General features: G+C 53.0%; 1 protein-coding gene across 1 annotated transcript; it reads left to right on the top strand.

The window, feature by feature from the left end:
- Positions 1–5,404: 5,404 nt before the first annotated feature.
- Positions 5,405–26,530, top strand: MAP2K2 (mitogen-activated protein kinase kinase 2; the record flags this gene model as incomplete). The annotated part of the gene is made up of 11 exons (XM_084249049.1): positions 5,405–5,496; positions 8,917–9,127; positions 13,866–14,012; positions 18,404–18,481; positions 19,320–19,371; positions 19,509–19,633; positions 20,172–20,385; positions 22,332–22,396; positions 23,228–23,289; positions 24,283–24,328; positions 26,191–26,530. The coding sequence occupies 11 exons, from the start codon at positions 5,405–5,407 to the stop codon at positions 26,299–26,301; spliced, it is 1,203 nt and encodes a 400-aa protein (XP_084105175.1). The 3' UTR covers positions 26,302–26,530.
- Between the last annotated feature and the right edge of the window lie 838 nt (positions 26,531–27,368).

Below are 27,368 nucleotides of genomic sequence, written 5' to 3'. Positions count from 1 at the left end.
AGGGGGTGGGGGGTATGTGTATGATTATGAAATTTTGTCACATTTGTGTAACCACCATCATAATCACACTACAGAACAGTTCCCATACCCCAAAGAAACTCCTTATAGTCACAACCTTCCCCAAATCCTGATCCCTGGCCATCTCTGATCTGTTTTCATCACTATAATTTTGTCACTAAAATAATGTCATACAAATAGAATCATATTCTAATAACTTTTAAAGATGGCCTTCTTTCAATGATACTTCTGAGATTCCCCCAAATTTTATTTTGTTTTTGTGGAGTCATAGTTCATTTCTTTTAATGACTAAGTAGTATTCCATTGTACAGAATTACTCCACACAATTTTATTTATTTGGTTGACTTTAGATCAAAAATAGCCAGTCAATTTCTCAACAGAAGAAGTATATTCAGGAATAACCATAAGATTCTTGATTCAGAATAGGTATATAAAGAATAGGCAAATATAAAGAATAGGTATATAAAGAATAGGCAAATAGGTATACAAAGAATAGGCAAATAGAGGCCCCCCCCAAAAAAAATCCCTCAGGTTTTATAGAGAAAATGGGGGTGGTGAGGGCTCCTGTTAGCTGGATGGTGGTGCTCCTCATTGGTGGAGCTGTTGCCAGGCAGGACAAACCTTCCCGTACTCAGAAGATGACTTCCTTGTTTGGAAGTGTGAGGGTATGGGCTACTTTCTGAGGGCAGGCAAGGAAGACAATTGCGTGCAAATGATGGGGTGGGAGGGGGGTAGGAAATGTGTGAGAGCGCCCTCTACTCGCCTTCCTGATTTCAATTTTAGTTAATTTAATTTTCACATTTTACCAAGCCTCATTTTGTTTAAATTTACCGGTTGAAGAACATTTAGGTTGTTTTCAGTTTTTGGTCTAGTACAAATAAAACTTTACAAACATCCCTGTTCAGGTTTTTGTGAGAAACTGTAAGTTCATTATTCTTGGGTAAACACGGAGGAGACACTGGGTCATCTGGTGTGTGTTTATTTTTCTAAGAAACTGCCAAATCACTTTCCAGGGGGGGCTATCTCATTTTGTATCCCCACCAACAACTCTGCATCCCTGTCAGCACTTGCTATTATCATATAAATTTTAGCCATTCTTTCAGGGGTGTGATAGTATCTCACTGTGGTTTTATTTATTTTTTTATTTATAGAGGCATGTTCCATTTATTTATTTGTCTGCTTGTTTGTTTGTTTAGTTTATACATGCACGGGGTACAGTCAGAAGCGCGGGAGGGTGAGAGAATTCACCAGAGCCAGAGTGGGGAGCAGAGCAGGCAGAAGGACCGAAGTACACTGCTGAGGGGAGCAGCGGGCGGCAGGAGAGGTCTGCGCGCCATGTGGGACCCTCCTCCAGTGGCCGGGGAGCAGCCGGGGATCGAACCGGCACCACAGAGGCTGCGGGCAGCCTCGAAACCCAGCGCTCAACCGCTGCGCCACCGGGGAGGCCCCTCACTGTGGTTTTAATTTACATTCCCTAATAGCTAATGATGCCAAGCCTTTTTTTTTTCCTATTTCATAAAAACGATGTCAGAGTCTTCTGTAACTTTGTGTTTCCAAGACTTGTTTACCTTGTCATTTGGGAGCTTTCTGCTACATAACATTTCTTTATGGACTATACTAGAACATGGTTTTTCATTTCTTCAATTGATGGACACTTGTGTGGTTTCCAGATTTTTGTCATCAAGAAAACCATTGTACATGTCTCCTGGTTCATCAAGGGTTGCGGTTTCCTAGGCTATATTCCTAGGAGGAGAATTGGCGGGTCAGTATATTCTAGATGGTGCTAAATTGCTTTCCAAAGGAGTCTGATCAGCCGTTCTTTCAGTTACTCCATTGCACAGTGAGAGAGATAAAGTTCAGGGTGCATTTTGAGATAGGAACTGTGTACACATGTGCTATTAGTACCAGATTGTACCTAAACAAGATAAATGTCACCTTGGATTGACTCTATCAACAAAGCTATTAGAAACTTATTTCCGGGGTGAGGAGGATTGATTTAGGAGACACCCAAGTCTCTGAGACCAGGGAGCAGACATTGTAAGAAATATGTAATTGGAGTCAATGATAAGTAGAGAGATATATAACAGGGAGAGGTTTATAGAGCAAAATGTGCTTGCTAGTAAAAATACAGAAGGGTGTGAGTCTGGACTGTAACCTCAATGTCTGCTGAGAATCAGGTGATTAGCAGGAAACCTGTCTCTCTGAGGACAGAAACTTTATTCATTCAACTAGCACATATGTATGGAGTATCAATTATATTTAAGGGGCTGAACTGGGATAGAGGGAGACAAATCCACTTTCAAAACTAATAGGGGAAGCATCACAAAAGAGCAGTTATGTGAATCAGAATGCATCAAGGATCATAAGCCAGAAATAAGTAGGACCTATTGGGAAATTGAAGAAGTAGGAAACCTGCAGATACAGGAAAAATTGGACTTTCTGGAAAAGGTGGCATGGGAGCTGAGCCTCTGGGTAGGAACTGAGGATAACTAAAAATTCTAATATTTAGAAAATATTTGATCTCTTAATCCTCAAGAAGAGCTATCCCACAGGAAGCTGTGTATATTCCAGAATATACACAGCAGAATATCATATAGTAAGTGAAAAATAACAAATTACTGTTACATGTAACCACATGTTACATGACTCTCAAAAACATCATGCCGAACAAAAGAAGTTTAGTGAGAAAGAGTACTTACCTTACAATCTTGTTTGTGGAGCTCTGGAACATATGAAACTAATCTATGGAGACAGAAATCAGAATCTCTATGTTAGGGGTGGATTTTGGTCAGCTGGTCCTGGTTCATAAATGCTAATGGTTGACATTCTTTTACACTTCATGGTAGGTGGAATCATTCATGGTCGGAATACTTAATACCACACAAATGGGCAAATGCTACAAATTACAAGTCCACCTCTTTCTCTCTCTAAAAAGAAAAAAAAAATGTTAAACATTAGCCAATACACCACAGATGGTTGGGGCCAAGGAGATTAACCGAAAAGGACACTGAAGAAACTCCCTAAAGTGATGGCTGTGTTCTGCATCTTGTTTCTGGGAATGCTTACATGGGTGTTTACAACTGCAAAAGCTCAAGGAACTTTCCAGAACTGTACCCTAATTATATGCAATTTGTAGCTCAACTTAAAAAACACTATTCTATAGCCTAAAATAATATGACAGAGAGATCACCTGCCATAATAGAAGGTAGAAATGCCAAGCATTGGGAAAGTTGGTGGCATTATTTGAGGCCTGATGAGTACTCCCCTGAACTTTGGGTGAGTGGGTGGGAGAAGTGAAAGGAAAAACTAAAAAGACAGTTATTGCAGAAGTGGTGTAAAGGTTCCCTGAGCATTTTTTTTTTTTAAGATTTATTTTTTTTTAAAGATTTATTTATTTATTTATACAAGCACTGGGTACAGTCAGAAGTGCGGGAGGGTGAGAGAATTCACCGGAGCCAGAGCGGGGAACAGAACAGAGAGAAGGACCGAACTACACTGCTGAGGGGAGCAGCAGGCGGCAGGAGAGGTCTGCGCGCCATGTGGGACCCTCCTCCGGTGGCCGGGGAGCAGCGGGGGATGGAACCGGCGCTGCAGAGGCTGCTGGCAGCTTCGCAACCCAGGGCTCAACCGCTGCACCACCGGGGAGGCCCTTAAGATTTATTTATGCATACAAGAACTGGGGTACAGGCCAGAGGTGTGGGGCGGGGTGAGAGGGTTCACCAGAGACAGAGTGGGGAACAGAACAGGCAGATGGATGGAAATACACTGCTGAGGGGAGCAACGGGTGAGTCAGGAGTGTTCTGCTGTGCCAAGTGGGTCAGCTTCCTGGCCAGGATCGAACTCAGCTGCGGTCTTAACCCCTTGCACCATCTGGGAGACCCTCCCTGAGCATTTTTAAATGAGGGTAGAGCTGGTTACAAATTTACATTTCTATAGCATTGCCACTTTCAATTTCATGTATCTATAGTGTGTTTTTAACATTGTCTCTATTTACATTGTAGCTATTAACATTGCTCCAAAGTATCTAGCACATTGCAATTTAAATGTTAAATGAATGAGGGGGCAGCAGGACTGGAAGTGTGCAGGACTGACCCACGGAGACCAGGCCCATGGACTGTAACCTGGAAGAGCGTGGACTGAGCCGGTCCCTTTCTTTGTCTTCTCACCTGGTTCCACAGGTGCACCCCACCATGAAAAGCACACAAGTGCTCAGAGATATAAGAAAAAGAAAAGCAACGTGGGGAATTTTTTCATGCTCTTTTTTCCCCGTTTAAATGACTGCCTTTTTATTCTGTGCTGCGTAGTTCCTCCTTTTTTAAACCTTGGCTGAGGATATTTTGCTCAGTGCAATCAGCCAGACACAAAAGGACAAATACTGTGTGATTCCACTCACAGAAGGTTCCCAGAGGGGCAAATCCATAGAGACAGAAAGTAGAGGGTGGGTGCCAGGGCCTGGGGAGTTAGTGTTTAAAGGGGACAGAGTTCTGGTATGGGAAGATGAGAAAGTTCTAGAGACAGCTGGTGGGGAGGTGGGTTGCACAAGTGTGACTATACCTACTGCCACTGAAGTGTGCACTTATGATGGCTAAAATGGCCATTTTTTAAATGTCATGTTTATTTACCACCACAAAACTTTTAAAATGAGCTTTCTCTCATGAGAGACCGGGGATAACGACAGCAGGAGGTGGCTGGACGCGTGTGTGCTCCTGCATTCGTAGCTGACAGAACCACTAACTTGACGCAGGGTGGTTCTCGCAAACTTCCGGGGATCTTACCCGGTTATGCAGTCCCCGCCGCCACTCAGAAGTCTCTGAGGGGTCTGGCCTCTCCCCAGCCCACCTGCTCACGCCCATCACCGCCATCGTGGCCGTCCCCCAGCCCTTCAGCCTCCCGCGTCCCTCCGGCCTCGCCCCGCCCCGTCCCCTCAGCCAGGCCGGCGCCCCCGGCGCATGTGCACAGGCGCGGTGGGAATCGAGCTAGTGCGCACGCTCCGGGCGCCGCCTGGCGACGGGCCCCGCCCCTTTCCCCGTCGGGGAGGCGGCCTGGGAGTGGTGCGCACGCGCGCGGCGAGGGCCGGCGCCTGGCGTGGTTCCTGGCTCAGGCTCTCGCGAGAGGCCCGTCCGCGATCTCGCCGCTCCCCTCCCCTCCCTCGGCCTCCGGGCTCCGGCTGCAGCGTCAGCCTCGGTCGGGCGGCGGCGGCAGCGGCTGCTCTTCGGCTTAGCCCCGGCGCCCCTCCGTCCCGGTCCGCGGCGCCGCCTGGCTCGCCGACCCGGCGCCGGCTAGGCCGCGATCGCAGCCCCGGGCTCACTTCGCCGCTGCCCGCTCCCGGCCCGCCCCCTATGGGCCCCGGCTAGAGGCGCCGCCGCCGCCGGCCCGCGGAGCCCCGATGCTGGCCCGGAGGAAGCCGGTGCTGCCGGCGCTCACCATCAACCCCGCCATCGCCGAGGGCCCGTCCCCCACCAGCGACGGCGCTTCCGAGTAAGTGGGCCGGGCCGGGTGTGCACCGGCCGGGGGCCGTCCCGGAGACGGCGCGGGGGGAGTCCCCGAGGAGCGCGCTTGGGGGAGTGGTGACCCTGAGTGCTGAGGTGGAGAGAGGGGCACCTGACCGGAGAGGAGGGGGTGAGGGGTGTCCCAGAGTGGTCAGGGGTGGGGGCGGGGAGAGGGTCCCCGATCGGGGAGGATGGGGTGGAGGTACTTCTGGGGAGAAGAGATGAGACGGATCCCTAAGACCGAGGGAGGGAGGGCTTCCTGGACGGAGGGAAAGGGGAGGGGGAGCCTCTGGGGAGCGGTGGGGATGGGATCGCCGAGAGGAGAGGACAGGTGGGGGCCCCTGAGTAGGGAGGTGGGGGGAGTGGGTCCCCGAGAGGAGAAGCGGGAAGGAGAGGGCCTGAAGTAGACAGGGGGTTGTCCCTGGGTGGTGAATTGAGGTGAAAGGAAGAAGATGGGTTGTGGGGCTTCCAAGTAGTAAATGAGGGTCATGACGGGGCTCCTGGTAGTGGCATGGAGAAAGGGGAGGGGGGTTCCCTGAGTAGTTGGGTGGAGGGAGGCGGTGCTTGCTTCTCGCATGCCGGGAACTGGATAAATGGGGTTCCTGAGAGGAGAAGGTGGGTTGAGGGGGGATCCTGCAGGGAATGAACCACTGATGATTCCTTGAGTAGTAAGATTGGAGAGAGGGAGTCCCTCGGGAAGGCCCTGAGCAGTGAAGGCAGAGTGCAGGTGAGGAGAAGGGTACCTGAGAGGTGAGGCAGGCAGAGAGGATTTGTGGTAGGTTCCTGGGGGTAGGGATGGGGTGACCTGTGCATTCCTGAGAGATGAGGAGGAGGGGGTCAGCGTGGGTGGTCTCTGGGGATTGGAAGGAAGGGGACCTAGAAATTAAGGACATGATGAGAAGTCCTGATAGTGGGGATGAGGGTGGACAATCTCCCACCAAAGCTGGGGAGATTGTTGAGGAGGCAAAGAGACTGAGGAAGCAAGGTGTGACTTGGAGAGGTGGGGTATGGGGAGCAAGGGGAGCAGTGAAGGAGAGCTGGGAGGGCCTGCTGGAACTCCTCAAAGTGGAGGAACAGATTCTCAGTTGAAGGGATCAGCGAGGCCTCAAGGGGCTGGAGAAGTGCAGGCAGTTGGAGGCCCTTGGGGAAGAGAATTTGGGTCAAAGGGGACAGAGAAAGGTGTTTCTGGGTTGGTGGGGTTGTCATGGGTGGATCATGTCTTGTGAGCTTAAGCCAGGGTGACCACTTGGTCCCAGAATATTCTTTGTGGCCTCCCACTAATGCTCTCCATGTCTAAGCACGGCAGGAGGGTCCTGAGGCCCCTGGCCAAGCTCCCTTTGACCCCATGGGAACCTAGTGGTGGGCACTCTGGGACCAAAAGGGGATGAGTCTCATGCATGCGTGAGTGTTGATCTCTTTGTCTCTGAGGGCACAGCACAGCAGGGGGATGTGTCTCTTATTTTCAGAAATTCATCCGTATTCTCTCCAGAGAGCCCCTTTCTACCTTCTCTCCTTTTACTTCTGTGGTTTCTGATTTCCAGCCCTTCAAGAATTCCCGCATAGGAAGCCAGCCATTGAAATTCTAGGGTTGTTTTCTAACCACAGATAGTTGCCATTAAATTGAAAATGCATTAATGAGCTCCCTCCACAATGTACTGTAGGTGCCTCGCCTCACACGGGAGTCCGGTCCTACGTGTTCATCCTTTCTCCTGCCATCTGTCATGTCCTCTTGCTTCTCCATCCTGGTCTTCCCTCAAGGGGCATTCAGTGAGCTCCTTCTAGGCCTGGTCCTGGCTCAGGGAGAAAGACACTACTACTTCAAGCAGAGGCCACAAGCACCAGCTTTGCCATCAGGAGGGACACATGTTTGCTCCCAGGCACTGCCACTTCCTTGTGTTGTGACCTGTGGGAGCCTGTTGTGGGCTGGAACTATGAGACGCCTGCCCTCCAGGCGGACCAGAAGAACAAAACAAGATGGTGAGATGGTATTGGTGAGGCTGTCCATGCCCAGGAAGTGGCACCTAGCCTACTGCCTTTCAGGGCCCTCTTTGCAGTAGCAGATACCAGCCAGCGCCATCCTCTGCCCTGCCTGCCCCGCTGCTCCCACCTCTGAGTTACAGGAGAGTCGTGGGCAGACTTCAGCATGGGTAGGGACCAGAGAGAACTCCTGTTTCCCCTTTGACCTTTTGCTTGAATTCCCTCAAGAAAGTCACCCCCAGCTGGGCACTCATCCTTGGTGTAGCCACTCTCAGGAATTAGTGGCTGCAGACTGCCCGGGATGGCCCACTCTTTAGAGGCTCTCTGACAGCCTCACCTCCTGTCTGGTGCACTAGCACTTGGCTACAGCCAGTACTGCAAGCAGGGTTTGTCCCGGGTCAGGGGGTCTGGCAGGTAACGCACATCCCACACATCAGAGACTTCACATGAAAACAGTAAAACAAGTATTTATTAGCTTGCTTATATTGATTGTAATTGAAAATTATAATATTTGTGATGAGCTAAATCAAATGCATTATTATAATTAATTTCATCTATTACACTTTTTTAATGAGGCTACTGGGAGCTTTTATTGCATATGTGGCTTCCATTCTGTTTCTTTTGGAAAGCTCTGGGGGGGGGGGTTCTTGCGTACGCTGGGCTGAAGTTTCCCTGCTGTTACAGAGAACTACTTTATTCTCCAAGATGTGGTTCAACGTCAGAGTATTAGTGAAAATAACTTGTTGTCAGAATTTCTTTTGAAAATGTCCTGAGTCACCCAATAAAATACGGTATACACAGTTGGTTTTTTAATAACTGGCTTCAGGAATGTGTGTCCACATAAATGCTACTGTTTACAGTCATATTCAGGGTGTAATAAGAGTGTGCTGGTTGAGCAAAATGCCCTGGAATTGGATTTAAATTATGCCTCTCTCCTGTCCCCTTCAAGTGCCTCTGTGTAATTCATGTAAATTAAAGGCACTTATGCTGCAACTTCTATCTTCCGCCCACTAGTCTGAGTTCTCTGCTCTGAGGCCACTCAATGAGTTTGCTCCTCTGTCCTCGTGAAAGACCAGCATCCTGGCCCGGCCCTTCGCTTGCCCGACCCCAGGTCTTGTCTCCTCAATTCCCTGACTCCTTCCAGCGTAGCTAGAGGCCCTTTGTCAGGAAGCTCTGGCACTGAAGTAGAGCGGGCCTGCCGCGGCTGCATCCAGGTCCTTCCGTCGGGGTGCTGATCTTCGTTCTGGCCAGTGTGTATTAGTGGGTGGTTGTCTTTCCTGACAGACTGTAGACCCTGGAGCATGAGAATCAGTTCTGAGTCATGTCTGCATCCTCACAGTGGCCTCGCAGTCAGCTCGGCTTGGGTCGAGTCATGTCATCTCCCAGTAGTTCATATATCCTTCACTAATCCTGGCCTTTGGGGTCTCTGCAGAGCAAACTTGGTGGACCTCCAGAAGAAGCTAGAGGAGCTAGAGCTTGACGAACAGCAGAAGAAGCGACTGGAAGCCTTCCTCACCCAGAAGGCCAAGGTCGGAGAGCTCAAGGATGATGACTTTGAAAGGATCTCGGAGCTGGGAGCCGGGAATGGCGGAGTGGTCACCAAGGTCCAGCACAGACCTTCGGGCCTTATCATGGCAAGAAAGGTGAGAGGTAGCCAGCAGCAGGCCAGTGCTGATGGCAGGGCCCATGCACGTGGGGAGAGGTTTGACAGGTGCAGGCCTCTGCCTCTGATTGCCTCTGAGGCCCTCTCCCCCTCTTACCCCCAGCGGTGGGTTCTGGTCCTGAGAAATAGCAGGCTTCCTCGGGTGTGGCAATGCTGGCTTGCCTCATGCCGTTCTTCCCTTTGATTACTTACTTCTGCTTTTGGCAACATCTTAAATTCAGATTCCCGGAAACTTCCTGGACTGACATGGACCAGCTTGAGGAAGCAGCAGGTAGAGTTTTTGGGAAGAGAAGTGGATAATCAAGTCCTCTCACCCTCATAACCAGGAGAAGGTCTGCAGACCTGAGTCGGGGGCTCTGCTGCTGCCTGAGATGGTCACATTGAGAGGGGCTCTTTAGGCAGTAGGGTAACCGAACAACCTGTATGAGAATTCCCCAGAAAACTCTGTAGTATTGGGGGTTCTCCATAGAACCAGTGCTGTGGCCAGGAAGACAGTTTAAGATCCTGACTCAAAATTATGGGAATGGGCAAGTCCAAAATCTGCAAGACAGGCCAGCAGGATAGAGACCCAGGGAAGAACTCCGGGAAGACCCGGAGTTCACGGGCCGTCTGTAGGCAGAATTTCCTCTTCAGGGACCTCCGACTTTACTCTTAAGATCTTCAGCTGATTAGACGGGGCCCACCCACTTATATAATGTGCTTTGTGAATTCCGTGTTAAATCACATGCAAGATAAAACTTACGGCAGCATCTAGTGTTTGGCCAGAACATGGCCTAGCCAAGTGGACACACAAAATCAGCCATCATCCCACCCTCTGGTGTAAACCCTGGCACTGAGAGGTCCCAAGCCTCCCTTTTCTGGGCTCCTGTGCCATCATGCAACCTCCCTGTAAGTGTTCGGGGACAATCCCTGGGAGTTGCCCGGGGTCGAGAAGGAAAGGATGTGACTGTCAGGTGGTGACCCCTAAACACATAATGGGGCATGTTGTGTGGACAGGGTGCTCGGCTTATGTGAGCGTGTCCTCGTAGACCTAGAAAGTCACTTCTTTCTGGAAATCCATCATCTTGTCATTCTCAAATTGTATTCTTGGAAATCTGGCACACACATACACCCCTCCTACCCCCCAACGCTCGGGTGGATCTGTGTGGGGGGCCCAGTGTCACTGGAAGATCCCACCTTTCCTGGGAACACTGTGCTTGGTCTCCCTTGGGATTTAGTGCTGCAGCTTCTTCTCCTGCCTCTGGAGCACCACCTCCCTCATGAAACCTACAGCCACATGCTTTCTATTTCTGTCCCCTTACCGCAGGCAGTGTTTTCAAAACCAGAGCAGCCCTGGAAATCTCTGGTCTGCCATTGCCCAAAGCACCTGGAAAAAAAAGCAGACACACCGTTCAGATGGTTGGCCCAGGGGGAGGGGCCTGGAAAACAGAGCGCTGGTCACAGTGTGTCAAGGACTGAAGTCTCTGGGCCTGCTGAGCCGTCATCTGGGTGGTCTCTGATGCCCTGTATAAGCAGGAATCTGGTGCCTACTGGGCATACAGCAGACCTCTGGCTGAAAGGCACAGATTAAACCGGGAGTTTCTCTGTGGCTTTGTGAAAGCCCAGCAAGTGAGACTTAGGGATTTCAAACCGGGGGCCAGATCAGTCCTGTGATCTATTGCACATGTCCCCACAGCCATTTCTGGATTTGATACAGTCCTCGAAGTCATAGTTGTCACTGGGTGAAGAGTGCCAGGGACTCTGCTGTTTTTACAATTTCCCCTGCGTGTATAATTTTTTCAAAAGAAGTAAAAGGAAAAAAAAAAATCCAAAATACTAGAGGTAAAGACCTCAGATTCTGTTCCCTTAGATTTTAAGCTTGTCTGTGCCTTGTGCAGCTGCATGCCCAGCGCAGGGCGAGAGCCCGCGTGCCTGGCTTGCCCTGCTGTTCTGGCGGTAGCTCCCTGATGACCCAAGAGCTTGTCTTTGGGGGTGGGGGATTCGAGGGTTTCTTTTCATCTACCTGGAGTGCAGGTCGCCCCAGAGGCCTGTTTGCCTTTATTAAGCTGAGGGCGCAGCTGGGAATATTGATGTGACAGTGTGACCTCAGTCCTTCCTCCACCACCCTTGGTGGAATTCTGAATCCCCAGGAAGCCAGGTATGAATTCCACACATACCTGAGTGTGTAAGCTTATCAGATCGCCAGTGCAGCTTCTGCAGGTGTGGGGTTGAGGACTGGGTGGAGCCGCTGGAAGGGCTATACAGCCCCACTGTGTACAGCATCCTTTGTTGCCAGCATCCCTCCAGTTCCTTTGATTGGCAAAGGATTATCCTAACCAGTAGGACTTGCCGGGAACCAGTATGACATGCCTGGAAAGCAACTAGACCAGTTCTGTAAGACCTGAGAAAACCGGTCTCAGTCTTTACAGTCACACTTTTTTGTAAATGTTTTCCCGACCAAGCAGAACATTCTGACTCCTGCAGCCTTCCAAGAGACCCTAAGAACACAACTGCACAACTTGCAAGGAAAAATCCTCAAGGAATTTAGTGTGCTTGTTATAGGTGGGGAGCTCCCTTAACTCCCTAGTACCCACAGCTAAGGAATGTCATGGTGTTTGTGTTCCTCAGCACTTGCTGGTTTTTTAGACTAGCAGTTGTGTGACCTGCCCAAGGCCACATTGGCCAATGCCAGCCGCCATCTTCCAAGTGGCTGCGTGTCAGAGCTGGTGCTGACTCCTGGATGTGTTCTCAAATCAAAAAACAGTTTCATCTTTCAAGCCAAGGAAACTGAGTTGGATCTGGTCTTGTCTGAAGTGGATTTGAACCGTCCTTGGATCTGCCCTTCACAGTTGACCCTGCCGCAGTGGAAGAGATCGGGGCTTTGCCACCAGAGTCCATTTTCCTCATAGCTTAACTTGTACCCCTCACCCCTGTTCCTGACTCAATATCCCCATCCTGCAGCATCCAGTGCCTTAACCGCCTAGACAGCTTGGTGTTTGGTCTGAACTCCTAGCACATTCTTATCTCATTAGCTATCAGTGTTTGCGAACCCTGGAGGTGATGGCACGGAAAGAGCGTGGCTTTTGGCATTCCTGGGGCCCTGGCCCCGTCCTGGCTTGAGCACTCACCAGCCATGACATGCTGGGAATGAGATTTTATATCGCCGATCCTAAACCTACCTATCAGAGAAATGGGGGCTTTCACCCCCCCCAACCCCTGTGGCGTTGTTAGGGTGAATTGCAGTGAGTGCTGGAAAAATATCCCCCCACTGCTCCTCTTTCCTGCCTTTTCTCCTCATACCTTCCGTGGTGGCTCCTTGTCAATCTAGAAGGCCTCGCATCATGTTAAGTACTTAAGTGCCCTGAATCTGGCCCACAGCCCCTCAGCCCTTCCTTCCCAGCAGTGTTTTTGGGTTTACTGGGGTTTGAAAGTGGGAGTTGCTCTTGACATTTTATCAGTGTCTTTTTTACATCTCCAGACAGTCCTTTGCTTTCTCCTTTCAAAATGTTACAAATTCGGGCCTCCCTGGTGGCGCAGCGGTTGAGCGCTGGGTTGCGAAGCTGCCCGCAGCCTCAGCGGCACCGGTTCGATCCCCAGCTGCTCCCCGGCCACCGGAGGAGGGTCCCACATGGTGCGCAGACCTCTCCTGCCACCCGCTGCTCCCCTCAGCAGTGTACTTCGGTCCTTCTGCCTGCTCTGTTCTCCGCTCTGGCTCTGGTGAATTCTCTCACCCTCCCGTGCTTCTGACTGTACCCAGTGCATGTATAAACAAAACAAACAAACAAACAAATAAATAAATAAACATGCCTCTATAAAAAAAAAAATTAAAAAAAAAAAAAAACAAAATGTTACAAATTCAGTGACAGTTGTCTCTGCAGACTTAAGTGGGAGGGGAGCTAGGATCTTAGGGTGTCACTGAGGCTCTCTGTGTTGTCTCTAGTCTGGAAGTGGGAAGGGGCTCCAGCGAAGCCCCCTCTGACTGATGGAGGGGCAGAGAACAGCACCCCCTGATGTGGGGCCTGAGAAAGACTGGTCCTTTGTGTGATCTGGTGGGAAGGAAACTCTTAACAGAGTTTACCAAGTTTACAAGAAAAATGTTTGTTGATTTTTTTTTTTAAAGAGCTTTTTTTGAGATGTAATTCACATATCATAGTTTTCCCCTTTTAGCATATATAATTCAGAGGTTTTTCGTATATTCACATTGTGCTTCTATCACCACCATCAGTTCTGGGACACTTTTTCATCCCCAAAATATACCCACCCCCTCAGCAGTCACCCCCCCCTCACCCCCTCGCCCCTTTCTCCTCTCCCAAGCCCTGACGATCATGAACGCACTCTCTGTCTGTGGCTGTGCCTGTTCTGGATATTTCACGTCACTGGAATCACACACCGTGTGGCCCTGTGTGTCTGGCTTCTCCCTGAGCGTCATGGTTTCAAGGTTCCTTCCACATGATAGCGAGTGTCAGAGCTGCCCCCCTCTGCAGTGTGTGGGTGGGCACGTCTGTATCTGTTCATCAGAGGGGAGACACTAGGTTGCTTCTACCATTTGACTGTCGTGGCTCACGTTGCTATGAACGCGTGTGAGGGGTGTGCGTGGATATGTGTGCTTTCTGTTCTTTTGGGTATCGATCCCTCAGAGCATATTGCTGGCCATGAATGTCTTGAGGGCCAAGTGCCGAAGCTCCCCACTCCCTGGTGCCGTCTTGGCCTGACCCTGAACCGCTTCCCTTGCCTTGCAGCTGATCCACTTGGAGATCAAGCCGGCCATACGGAACCAGATCATCCGAGAGCTGCAGGTGCTGCACGAGTGCAACTCTCCGTACATAGTGGGCTTCTATGGGGCCTTCTACAGTGACGGCGAGATCAGCATCTGCATGGAGCACATGGTGAGCATGTGGGGCCCTATGGGTGCACCCAGAGCCCAGGGTTCAGCAGGTACCCCCCAAAATGCTGGGTCTGCCTCCAGGCACATACAACAGGACAAGTAAGTCACCTAGGACAAAAGTGGTCGGCGACAAGGAGGTCTCCCTGCCTGTGACCCTCAAGCCTCCTCTCCTCAGATCCTAGCAGACCCTTTGGAGCTAGTTGATGCTGGTGCAAGCATAGATTCCTGTTTCTTCGACACCACACACCTTTGCCCCAATTTTGCTTATTCATATGCTATTTGGAGGAAACCAATCCCCATTAGCAGACAGGTAGCTCCATCCTTCCCCCCGCTTTCTAGTCTCGTGGTGTCCGCACGTGTCAGAAAGTAATTTATTAAACACGCTTGTTGGTGGACACTGAGGCTGTTCCCACTGCAGACAGTTCTGCTGCGTGTCCCTGCTGTGGGCAAGCGTTCCGTGTGAGTGGGGCTGCTGCATCCTGGGTACAGTGACTCGAAATTGATTGACATTTCCAAAGCACCCTATGAAGAGAGTGTGACAGTCTGGGGAAGCTGTTTACAAGGCAGGATCCTGTCTGCACTCAGCTCAGTGCTGTTGGGTTAAGCACTGGTGTAGAGACGGGGCACCCTTCTTTCCCTAAACCTCTGGGGCTCTGATGTGCCCTCTGTTAAGGAACTCTGGTTGTGCAGCTCAGAAATGGGTGGGATTGAGTTTAACAAATGCAGAAGTGGTTAGAACTGAGGCCTGGGACCCTCTGCACTGTCCCCTTGACGGTGCTGTTACAAAGGCAGGAAATGGATTTGAGCAAGCGTATTGCGGGGAATGCATTGTGAGCGGGCAGTGTGGCAGAGGTGGCGAAACAACCCCCAGCGATGTGCTCTCCAGAAGGTGCTCCCACCCTCCTGCCCGCACCCCGCCCAGCTGTGTGATCCGCCAGGCAGTGCCCAGTACCAGCCCTTTCCTCATCTGGCGGAGCGAGTTTGCGTCTAGTGCGTGCCTGCAAGCTCGCTGCATAGACAGGATCGAAGGGGAGAGAAGGACATGAAGTCACTTTGTGGTTTGAGGAGAGCCTCTGCCATATGTGACTCCCTTCTCCCTCCGCCTGCTCCCTGGTGCTCCCACCCCTACATGTTCTTGTGTAACATCGTGGGAGTTTGAAGGTACCTCTTTTTCTTGCAGAAAAGGGAGTGTCACAACCCAGGGGTCCCCCTCACCCTTCCCTTCCTGGTGAATTTAAAGCAACAGTTTGCAGCACAGACTGAACCGCCAGGATGCCAGGGCTAGGGGCCAGCGGGGTTTTTTTATTGCATTCATCATTCAAAAATTCCTATTGGATTTTTTGGTTCGCCCTTACAAGCGCACAAGGGCGGTGATGTGCGTACGTAAGACACAAGTGAAGAGACAAGTATTTAGGCTCCCCTGCTTTCTACGGGTGGAGGTGATGATCCACAAAATGGAGTCTTCACTTGTGGGCAGCCTGGGTGAGGACAGCAGTGAGGAGAACACAGCCACGCTAAAGTGGCAGGGAAGGGGGCTGCGATGGCCCAGCCACCCAGATAACACCCATGGATGCACGTGGGTTTTCCACATTTGCTGGACATTGTGCTTGGTTCACTTACTCATTGTGTGCTGCTGCTGAGGGCAGTGAGCGTGGTGGTTGAGATGGAGTCAGACTTCAGCTGCACCATTCCCCTCTATCCATGGTTTTTGGATGAGTGCTTCACCTTCATGCTCCTCTGTCCAGCCAAAGCCAAGGGCTGGCTGTCTCCCCAGGGGGAGATGAAGGGAGCTGAGCCGAGCCAGGCACTCACGGAGCGCTGAGGGAATGTCGGTGATCTTCATTTCTCGTGCTCCACAATTGGACCACCAATTGTGAACGTCCCCCACTCTGTGCAACTGTTCCCTCCCTGGTCAAGGGGTGAGTGTTCACCAATATTCCAGTTTGTGTGCAGATTGGCCCTGGTTTCCCATCCAGTGCTTCCATTGCCAGCTTGCAAAAAAACCTCAAATGAATAACAGTCAGCCCCGAGTCAGCACAGAGGCCGGCCTCTCCTGGCCACTGTGCATTTGCATCTGGGGCTCAACAACATTGGGGCCACTGGTTTCCCAGTCTGATGGGGAAGACTTGTCCCGGGCCTAGGAGACAGTGAGTGTCTTAGCGCTGAAGTGACCAGGGAGCAGCTTACTGACCACCCAGAGGCACCTCGGGGTATTTCTTGGCTCTAGTCAGGTCTACAGAAGAACACACTTCTTCCTTGTTCTATAATAACAAAACTCAGAGGCGCCTGTCAGCAAGAGTGATTGAAGAATGAGAGCTGGTTGCTCTGTCATGGTGGAAGGAAATTGGCATGTATGTGCTAAATGAGAAATTCCCCAAGGTGGAAAACAGGCATAACATGAGCCCACTTATACGTGTATTTAAAACTCTGTGTCCCCCCATGCATATGGATGTGTATGTAAATGCACAGAAGGATCTGGAAGAATATGTTACTTTTTGGAGGAGGAAAGTGGAATTGCTGGGGAATCTGAATGCTATTTATCTGTGTTTGACTTTTTATATAGAAAATGTATTCGTGTACTACCTACTCAAAGAAAGATACCATTTTAGGAACATTTAGAATACGCACACATACAAAATGAAAGTGTATGGTCACGCACAGAGTGAGATTTGGGGTCAAAAAGACCTAGTACTGATATCTCTTGCCCCACATCCTGTCCATGTGACTTGAGCAAACCACTTATCCTGCCAGACTTAAGTCTTTTTAGCTACGGACCTGGGGTTCTCAACCGGGGGTGATTCTGCTTTCCCCAGGGGACTCCAGGCAATGTCTAGGGACATTTGTGGTTGTCAAGACCAGTGAGATGCTAGTGGAGGGCTCACAGTGCCCTGAAGGGCCGCCCCCCCACAGAAAACAACCTGGCTGATGTTGGGGTGCTGTCTGCGTCATAGATCCCTGGCATCCTGGCCTGGTACCGGCCCACCAACGTGTTCTCCCAGGAAGTGCGCCTTCAAGCGAATGAATCTAAAGGGCCAGAAGCTAATAATAAAAGGAGCAGGTGTCAGGGAGCCAGGGTTGTAGTTTTAAAAAAAATTCTTCTAAGGTTGATTGATAAATCAAAAACTGAGAAAAAGGGTATTCCCATCCTGCCTGTACACAGAGTAGGGCTGGGTGGGCCCTCCGGCCAGAGCAGGCTCGCCAGGATGCCCGGAACATCCCCACCACACCTACCCTCTGCACGCACAAGTCCCTTGTCCTATCCCACAGCTGCTTGTTAGTCACCCATGGTGCCTGAAGCTCTAAAGTGCGTTGGGCTTTCTAGAACTCCTCACCCAGGGACTGTCTCGCCGCACATGGTTGGGGCAGGAGTGGCAGGAGCCTCCCTGAGACACCGGAGCTTCTTCCAGGGCCCCTGCCCCAGTGCCTGTGGGCGTCCTGGAGGAATACCCTTCAGGAAAGTCCCTCTTGTGGGTCACACGGTTCTGGCCCCACTTTTTCACCCTGAGGCTGGCTCTGGATGCCTCTCTGTGTGGCATATGGAGGAGACTGTGACAGGCCAGGAGCCCACCTAGCATCCTGGGGTGCCCAGCAGGTGTGTTCTCCACTGGGCCCCACCTCTGAGGAGGCACCTTGGGCTGATCTGGCCACACCCTGGGTTTTGGTCTCCAGGTTTGCTGTTAGGCAACCTTGAGCAAGACACTGGTTCCTTATTCATCAGGTAGATTTGGGGCCACACCCAAGGTGGATTGGGGGGATCAACCGAGATAACCTGTGTCAAGGCTTCTGTGTACTGTGGCAAGCACTCACAAGACCTAAGGGGAAGGGCAGAGGTACCTCGGCAGCCCTGAAGTCTTCACTGCACCCCTTGGGCAGCACATCCCTTCTGGGAGGCATGGGGGCTGAGCTGAGGGCTTGGGCAAGGAAGCAATAGAGTGGACAGTTGGCTTGGCTCCCTGCCCCCTGGGCTAGGCATTTCCAGGCATCGCTGCTGTTCCACTTGGGACTGTAGCTGGCAGGTCTAGCTGGTGCACTCTAGTTGCTCAGGCTGTAAGGCTGGCCTCAACCCGCTGTTGCCATGGCAACCTCAGGAAGGCTGAGTCATGCCTTCTGCAGAGGGATGGGCCCCAGTTCCGGGAAGTATGGGCATCTGGGGAGAATGCTGGCACCCTGGGCAGGTTCCTTTCTACTTCCTCACTAGCTGCGTGGTCCTGAGGCCCTGAAGGCAGCAGGGCGGGGAATGCTTGCATTTAGTGGTAGTCTGGCCTCTGCTTCCTGTGGAGGAGGCTATGCGCTGACTCACCGGGAAACAGGGAAAGGCTTCGACTTTGTACCTGTCGCTCGGCAGCCCCACCTGACCCACTGCTCAGAGCAACTGTCTTTCTCTCTTCCTAGGATGGAGGTTCTCTGGACCAAGTGTTGAAAGAAGCCAAGAGAATTCCCGAAGAGATTTTGGGCAAAGTCAGCATTGCGGTGAGTGTGCAGGCCCCCGAAGTGCTGGGTACATGAGATGCCCTTAGCTATGCTCTGCAGCCATCTCTTCTCCCTCTGCCCCTCCACGCAGCCAGCAGTTGAGAGTCCCTGGAAGCCAGGGGTGGGTGTAGGGCAGGCCCCAAGAAGGGACAGTTGATAGAGCCAGTCTCCACCCACAACAGACCTTTGAGTAAGGGGAAACCCTCGGAGACCTCCGGTTCCCCAAGGGTCAGTGGAGATGTTAGGTCCCTCTTGGCCCCTGAGGTTCTGTCCACCCGCTCCGCCTTGGTGCAGTGAGGCAGCAGCTCTGGCGTAGCGGCTGAGGGCTCTGGTGGAGCCAGGGCTGTGGTGCGTGCATTTCCAGGCAACAGCTCGACCAAGCATTGCTTACTGGGGTTGCACCTGCCTGTCGGGGGTCTCACCCAAGCCTGCTGCTTCTCAGGGCCTATCTCTTTGCCACAGTACTTCCCTGTGCCACGCAGGAGTGGGGGTCGCAGGAGGCACTGGGGCTCGCTGCAGGGGTGTCAAGCGCACCAGACCTGCCATCCTGACTGGTTCCTCTCTGACCTGGTGAAATGCCCCTTGAGCCCTTCACCCTATCAATGTGGGGTGTGCTTGCATAGCCCCGCCTGGAGCCTGTGTCAGCTCCCTGGTCCTCAGTCCTTGTCCAGGCAGAAGAGGTGGTGGTAGCTGCCTCTGGGGCAGGTGGCGTGTGAGAGGCAGGATGTCTGCACCCACAGTGAGGGGTGTCATAGCCATCACTTCCCCGTTCTCACTTGCCCCACCCTGCTCAACCTGAGCATGTGGGGCTCTGCTGACCCCCCTGTGCTCTTCGCAGGTCCTCCGAGGCTTGGCCTACCTCCGAGAAAAGCACCAGATCATGCACCGAGGTGAGAAAGCCAGGAGTGGTGGGAGGCTGGAAGCTGGGGCTCTCACGGGTTGGGGAGGTACCTATCTGCGGGGTGGGATGCAGGGGGCTGGCGGGCCAGGGCAGCGGCCTCTCACCCACAGCCCACCTCCCTCTCAGACGTGAAGCCGTCCAACATCCTCGTCAACTCCAGAGGGGAGATCAAGCTCTGCGATTTCGGGGTCAGTGGGCAGCTCATTGACTCCATGGCCAACTCCTTCGTGGGAACTCGGTCCTACATGTCGGTAAGTCTTTTGAGGTCCACGCTGACATTGCATTCCCTCCTCTCCCTGTGCCGTTGGCTTCTTCCCACTTTCTGGATGCTTTTCCCTGTCACAAGCTTTGTCTTCACTAGATATTCCCTTCCTGTTGAAATTTAATTCCCACCATCTCCCTCTCTGGAAACACCCACCTACTTCCTCTCCTGCTGGTAAAAATCCATTCGGGGAGATTAATCAGTTCATTTCTGAGCCAAGAAACTGACCCTCGGGTGTTGTAGGAAATGTCTGGGTGATTGAAAACCACCGATCTGCTCTCAGGAGCCGTTTCTCGGAAGTCAGTCTTGGGATTCTCTTGGAAAAGGAGGTGTCTCTCTCTCTGTCTCCCTCCTTTCCTCCCCCCTTCTCTGTGGCTATGAAGGGGAAGTGGAAGTGCCTTTTTCCTGTGGGGTTGGCCTTTTTAGGGGCAGTGGGACCCTCATGGGGCTGTAGAGGGGAATAGCTAGGTACCTCCCCAGCCCTGTGAGTGCTCCCAGCTTCCAGCCTCCCTCCATCTCCCCTACAGCCGGAGCGGTTGCAAGGCACCCACTACTCAGTGCAGTCCGACATCTGGAGCATGGGCCTGTCCCTGGTGGAGCTGTCCATCGGAAGGTACCCCATCCCCCCACCGGACGCCAAGGAGCTGGAGGCCATATTTGGCCGGCCCGTGGTGGATGGGGTGGAAGGAGAGCCTCACAGTGTCTCGCCGCGGCCGAGGCCCCCTGGACGCCCCATCAGCGGTATGACCTGTGTTGGGAACTTCCAGTTGGGATGGGCAGCAACCTACACAGGGAAAGCTGTGCCTGGGATGGCAGCTGCACCCCTGTGGCCCCTCTCAGCCCCACCTGCCTGTCCAGACCGTGCTGGCTGCTGTCAGCAGTCCTCGGATGGTTCCACAACTCTAGGGGCAGTGTTGGAAACAGGGCCCCAAACCTGTTCCCTCCAGGGCCGCCACACCTGTTGCTGCCAGCTGGAGGGATCTAGAAACTAACTCCTTAGCCATGCCATTGGCTGCTATTTATCTAACATTTTATCATGAAAATGTCCAAACCCACAGAAAAGCGGAAAGGATTGCCCAGCCAGTGTCTGTGCCCACAGCCCACTCTGCACTTAGCACTCTGGTGTTTGGTGAGCCCTGAAATTGAAAATATTTTGACTCAGAATTTCCCTGGGTGACGTGCTGGATTCAGCCCGGCACATGGTCAGCGGTCTAGGAGGGAACTGAGGCTGTGGGACCAGGGGACAGCTAGGCTCCCAGATAGTCTTGGCACTGTGGGCCTCACCTAGAGGGGATGGGCTGTCTGGCATCAGACAGGCTGACACAGCAACCAGCCACCTGGGGGGCTGGTGAAGGGGGGCACTCTCAACCAAGGTAGTGTAGCTAGGAAGCAGCGCTTCAGACTCTGGTTTTTGGATTTTTTAGTTAAGTGACAGGAGGAGTGTTGTTCAGCAACAGCCCAAAGGAACAGGCGGTAGACTGGGGCGGGCAGATTGGTGGGCTGGTTTGACAATTTTACTGAGATGTGATTCATATACTCTACGAATGCCTTGAGGTGCACAACTCGGTGGATTTTACTATCTTCACAAGCATTCGCAGCTAACACCACCATCTAATTCCAGAATGTTTCCTCACCCTGAAAGGAAACCCTGTCTCCATTAGCAGTCGCTCCCCATCCCCCACCCCCAGCCCCTGGCACCAAGAACCCACTCTGTGATGTGCCTGTCCTGGACATTTCACATCAATGGAGTCACAGCGGTGTGACCTTTTGTGCCTGGCTTCCCTCCCTGAGCATGTTTTCAGGTTCCTTCCATGTTGTGGCTGTGTCAGAGCTTCCCTCCTTTTTTGTGCCTGAGTGAAATTACAGCGCGTGGACGCGTCACGTTTGGGTGTGCATTCACTGCCAGTAGAACCTGGAGCCACCAGACAGTGGTTTTTGCTGTATTTACATGCCTAGGGCCTCCCCTTCCTGGTGTGCATCCTGAGTGCTGTATGTCTTGATTTCCTCCAAAGGAGAACCCTCCTCCCTAGCTGTGTCCTGGGCCCTGGCTCAGCCCCTCCCAACCCAACTCCCAGATGGCCATCCCAGGCGTCTGCTTCGGCCCCTTCCCTGTGGGGAGGAGCCTTGGGCTGTGCCAGGCCGTCTCAGCCTGCCAGCACCTCCCCCCGCCTGGTGCCCATTTCGGGACAGGGGACATAAGGCGAAAGTCCAGTTGCCAAGCCGGGACCTGGCCAGCTGGGTGTAGGACAGGGGTCAGCCACCCCCAGCCAGTCGCCCGTTCTCAGCAGCACTTGGGGCCTGCTGGTGTCACCACCGGCAGCTCCGTGCAAGGTCACGCCACTGTCCTTGCTTTTGGTCAGCCCCCCCACATCCTGCCCCAGTGCCAGAGAGAAGGGGGTTGTGACTTTGGCACAGCCTGGGAGTAGCACCGTGCCAGATGTGTGACTTCTCAAAAAATGTTCCTGTTCAATTTGGTGTTTTCTTTTGTTTTGTGTTTTGAATTCACCCATGGCTCAGGAGACAAGTTAGTTTCCCAGGAATGTGAGTGCAGTAGCTAGACAGCTGGGCCGGGGGCCTCCCGCTGGTTCAGGGGGGTGCTGGCTGAGGGTGCTTGACCATGCTCTGCACATGCAGATCTTGGTGCCCCTGGCTGGCAGCCGCCTCACCCAGGTCCTGTCTCTCCCCAGGTCACGGCATGGACAGCCGGCCGGCTATGGCTATCTTCGAGCTGCTGGACTATATTGTGAATGAGGTGCGTCCCCAAGGCCCTTTGGCCTGTCTTCCCACCAGTGGAATTAAATAATTCCTGTTGGAATAGTTGCCAAAGAGAATTCCTCACCTAGACTGGATTTAGTTCGCAGGACAGGACTTCAGAAAAATTAGACGGTTCCTTCCGGTGAGGTTATGGGATGTAGAACTGGCCTTATCTTCTGTTGAACTCACTCACTGCACAGTTGCCACCCTGGGGAAGCTTATTTTTATAAAGAAAAACCCAGGATGCCCATCACAGTCTCTTCCCTCCGAGGCCAATAGCCAGTGCTTGGGTCTCTTCCTGGAGGATCCCGAGTCGGTATGGATGAAGTCATAAAGTCTCACCTCCTCGGGGAAGGTTGCGGCATCGCCCTCCTGTTTGGGAAGGAGAAGACACCGGCTGAGAGGGCCGGCAACCTGATCCCTTATCACCCCGTGACCAGTGGTGCGATTGAGCCCCTTGTACAGTCCAGAAGACCCAAGGGCCCGGAGCTGGGACCTGCCCCCAGAGTGCATGTTCAGCATAGCCAGGTGGCCTTTTGAAGTCAAGGCAGAGTAATGAGGCAACTGGGCTTGACCCAAGGCTGGGTGTCAAGAGGGCAGTGGATCTGTCTCCCAGTGCACCCTGCATCCCAGGGAGACTGCCAGCACCCCCTTCAGAGTGGTAGCTTGGGCCCCAGGGCTTGGGAGGTAGATAAAGCAGCACCCTGAAGTGTGTCTAAGAGACCCTGAAAAGCATCAAGCCGTCATCAGGTGCTCGGGGCTGGGAGGTGTCTCTGCTCTATGGTTCTGGAAACATCCGCTGACCCCACCCTTGCTTTTTCTCCCACAGCCTCCTCCCAAGCTGCCCAATGGCGTTTTCACCCAGGACTTCCAGGAGTTTGTAAATAAATGGTAAGGCCACAGCCTCCCTTCCATCCCGGGCTAGGCCGGGCCAGGCGCCAGCCCGTGAGCAGCTCCACCTTCCTCCGGGAGCAGGCAGCTGGATGCGCCGCTCCTTCCTGGTCAGGAATGCCGGGTGGCCAGCAGCACCTGGGCCTTACTTGAGAACCCAGATCCCTCGCAGGCTGCTGAGTCACAGTGCTCGGCTGCTGTCCCCAGCCGGTCCCCGCCTTCCCTTCCGCCAGCCAGCCCCCAGGTGCCCTCATCCCTCTAGCCCTGTAACCCACCAGCAGGCTGTGGACTAGGAGGGGCCCCAGGGCTGCCCCCACTTACCTTCAGGGCTGCTCTGCATGTCAGAACAAGCGGACACTGCCAACCCTGCCTCTGCCTCGGGACTTCGTAGCCCGTATATTCACCCCCAGGGGTGAATGTACCACAGGCCCTTTGCAGGGCCGCTATTGCCGAGGTGCTGCTTGGACCCAGTCACCCTTACCAGTATTTTCCTGTCTGGACAAGAGGCTTCCTTTGTGTTTGAACAACCACCATTCAGTCCCTGATGACTCTAAGAAGCTGCCTTTAAACAGTTCTGCTTTTTTGTAGGAAGAGTTTCCCTTTTTACATTCAGACCTCCAAACTTGGGATTTTAGTAGAAATTTAGCAGCAGTTGCTGCTGGGCCTCTGTCCTTTTGTCAGACCTCAGCCCTCCTATGCTGGTGGAGGTATCTAGAAAGTGTGGATGCCCTCACCCAGCGGGGACCAGGCAACAAAGTGACAACAGCAGGGCGGGTTGCCATGTCCAGGAATACACTCTTTATATTCCGTAGATTTTGTACACATTAGGTTAAATCAATTGTATTATTAAAATTTAAGGAATAAATGACAGGCCCGGGTCAGCACGGGCTGCCTGGTCATAGCTGAAAACACAAGTCCCAAACCACCCACTGACTGTCCTGTCTTGTCTCCCCCACCCTCTGTACCCCCTCCCCATCTGGTGGAACCCCTCAGCCTAATTAAGAACCCAGCAGAGCGAGCGGATCTGAAGATGCTCATGGTGAGTGACACCAACAGATTCTGGGGTCATGGGGGTGCTGGCTGCTGCCCATGAAGAGGAGAGACCCAGCCAGGGCCTTCTTGCCCAGAGCAAGCGCTGGCCAGCTCTAATGCTGCAGAAGGCTTGGGGATCTGGGGCCCTGGCTGGAGAACCCAGTGAGCCCTACCTGGCCCATAAGTCTTGGCCCCCCAGGGCAGGCCTCCTTACTCTATCGGGGGTCAGGGTTTCTCAGGAACAGTTATGGGCTCCAAGGTTAAAGGGTCACTCCTGCCTCTGGTTTGTTGGGATCTCCCCAAAGGTCAGGAGCTCAGTGTGGTAATTGCCTCCTGTAAACCCACACCGTCAGTGTTCTTGAAGACCGAGGTGGACACTGAAGCTTGTCCTCCCCAGCAGGGGTTGGGGGAAGACAACCAGGCCGCCACTGACCTTCCTGGGGGGTAGTCATCAGGGCTTCCCTGACCACATCCACGGTGAATAGCACCCCACCTCTCCCTCCATCACCCAGGGCAGTCACCCGAGACCCTGACAGCCCCAGGACAGCCTGGTATCTGTGTTCCTCAGATGTCCAGACAGAAAGCGGCCACCTTATAATGGTTGGAGCATGGCATTTTGAACAATCCGGCCACACCCTGCTGGGTGAAGGCCAGCAGACCCAGCAAGACCAGACCTAGCCGCCTTCAACCATTCCTTGCTCACCCCATACTCCACTTTGTGCCCTTGCTCACCCCATACTCCACTTTGTGCCCTAAGACCTTTGCGCAAGGCACTCTTCTGTCTAGAGCATGCAGCTGCTCCTCTCTCCATCACTCTCCCCGTCTGCAAGTCTTCACTCCCGCACCTTCTCTAGGGAGCCCCCAGCCGCCTCAGCAAATCCCGCGCCTATCTATTAGCTGTGGCAGCCTCATGTCCTGTGGTGGTTGAGTGTGCCACAGCCCACATCTGCAGCACCGTGTGGGGAGGGGTCTGCCTTTCTCTGATTCTTTTTAGAAACGCCCAGACACTCCTGCGACTGACATAGCAGGTTTTCCAGTAATGGGTGTTAAATACATGTTCATTGTAAATATAAACATGTTGTATATATAAATATGTGAACCAGAGAAACACATTGATGTTGAAATCCTCTGTCAGGGCCCCACTCCCACCCCCACCCTGAAGTCAGCATTGTGCAGCCTTCCAGACCTCTCTGCTCAAGTAAAATTATCTGCTCTTTGGGGTTAGCCTTGTAGCTGCTCTTGTTGCCCCACACCACAGTCCTGCTCCCTCCCTTGGTCCTTCCCCCAAGCCTGTGCCGACCTTTAGGAAGATAAGGATGGCCTCCCTGCCCCCAGCTTGCCTCAGAGGCAGCATTTGGGGTCTGCAGGCTTGATGTCATATGTAGCTGCTTAAATGACCTGAAACAAAGTAGCAGGCAAAGTTCTGTTCTCCACCCTCAGGGCCCTCAGCTCAAGGGCTCAGCTCCGAGTTGTGACCAGGGGCTGCTGGGCTAGAAGAGTCTTGTCTTCACAGAGTTCTGTTGCAGATCAGATGTTTCCCCCTGGGGTGCTCACACTGGGCATGTTCCTGGTATTGAGTGGGTGGGCAGGGGATGCTGCTCAGCAGCCCACAGTGCCCAGGACACCCCCATGTTGCTTCCAGTGTCTGCATTGCCAAGAGTGGGTCCTGGGCTCCGGGAAGCCCAGATAACCTCCCCTCCCCTCTGGGAGCCCACCCAGGCCTGTGGGCCTTGGGCCTGCACCTCCCCTCCGAAGTTGGTTCCTCTCCCCTCTCCTAATTGTGTCTTCCTGAGGCGGGAACCTTCCCGTCCCTTCCTCCAGCCCGCGGACACCAGGGCCTGTTGCTCACTGCCTTTTCTTGCCTTTCAGAACCACACCTTCATCAAACGGTCTGAGGTGGAAGAGGTGGATTTCGCTGGCTGGTTGTGTAAAACCCTGCGGTTGAACCAGCCCAGCACACCCACGCGCATCGCCGTGTGACGGGTGACCTGTCCGCCACCTGTCTGCCGCCCTCCCAGCCCAGGACAGGCAGCTCCGCCTCCCTCCGCCGCACCCTCGCCGACGCCATGCACATGTCGGACACTTAACCTCCTCCTACCTGTCGCAGCCTGTGTGACCCTCTGGTCCCTGGGAGAGGGGATGCTGCTCATATTGTCTCCTCAGAACCTGCTTACTTAGGTTTTAAAAAATCAAAACAGGGAGAAAAAAAGCAAACCTTGATCATGTAGCGTCTTTGTTCCTTTGTCGCCTGTTAATGTCCAGGGTCCAATTCACCCCAGGGTGGGAATGTGTCGCCCAGGCAGCCCAGACCTGGGCTACACTTGTGCTTGCAGAAATGGCGGGCTGTTGGGGGGCGGGGGTCAGGAACCTGCTTTGCTCTTTTTTCACAGGAGGAAGCCCTGGAGGGAACCCATAGACGTTGGTGTTTTTCCCCAAGAGAGGTAGGTGCTGCCTGATGTTTGTCTCCATGGAGGGAGGCCTCATGGGACCGTGGCCCTCCACGAAACACGTGACACTGTTAGGTTTGGGGTCCCCTGACACATGGGGGGTTCAGGCAGAAGATTTTCTCCGCATAGCCCCCTCCCCCACTGGCCACTTCTGCTCCTGTCAGATCCCCTCAACAGAACATGACCTGCCCCCTCGCAGGGACTTTTTCGTACCCTCCTGTGCTCAGGGAGCAGAGACTTCTGATTCTTGGACGCAGCTGAGCCAATACTCAGCTCTGCAGAAAGGAAGTGTTGGGTTTCCAAGCAGTCAGTGTGGTTGAAAACCCCAGCAGATCTTGTAGATAAGGCCTACGCACTCCCCACCCCCCCTCCCCGCGCCCACCCCCGCGCCTGTAGGCCAACAGATGTGGGCGGGTGGGTGACTGTGTCACCTCTGCTATCCCTCGAATCAGAAGCGGCCACCCAGGGCAAGTCAGCCTCTCAGGGCCTCAGCCGCAGTGGTTGAAAAGGAAGCATCAGGAGTGAGGTCTCGTCCTAGTTCTGGTGTCCATCAGGGTATTCAGCCAGGTGCCCTGAGACCTAAAGCCCAGCTTTTTTCTG

Source organism: Talpa europaea, assembly GCF_964194135.1.
Source record: "Talpa europaea genome assembly, chromosome: 12".
NCBI classification, from domain to species: Eukaryota; Metazoa; Chordata; class Mammalia; order Eulipotyphla; family Talpidae; genus Talpa; species Talpa europaea.
The sequence above is the reverse complement of the archived record's forward strand: the minus strand, read 5'-3'. Positions and strand labels throughout refer to the sequence as shown.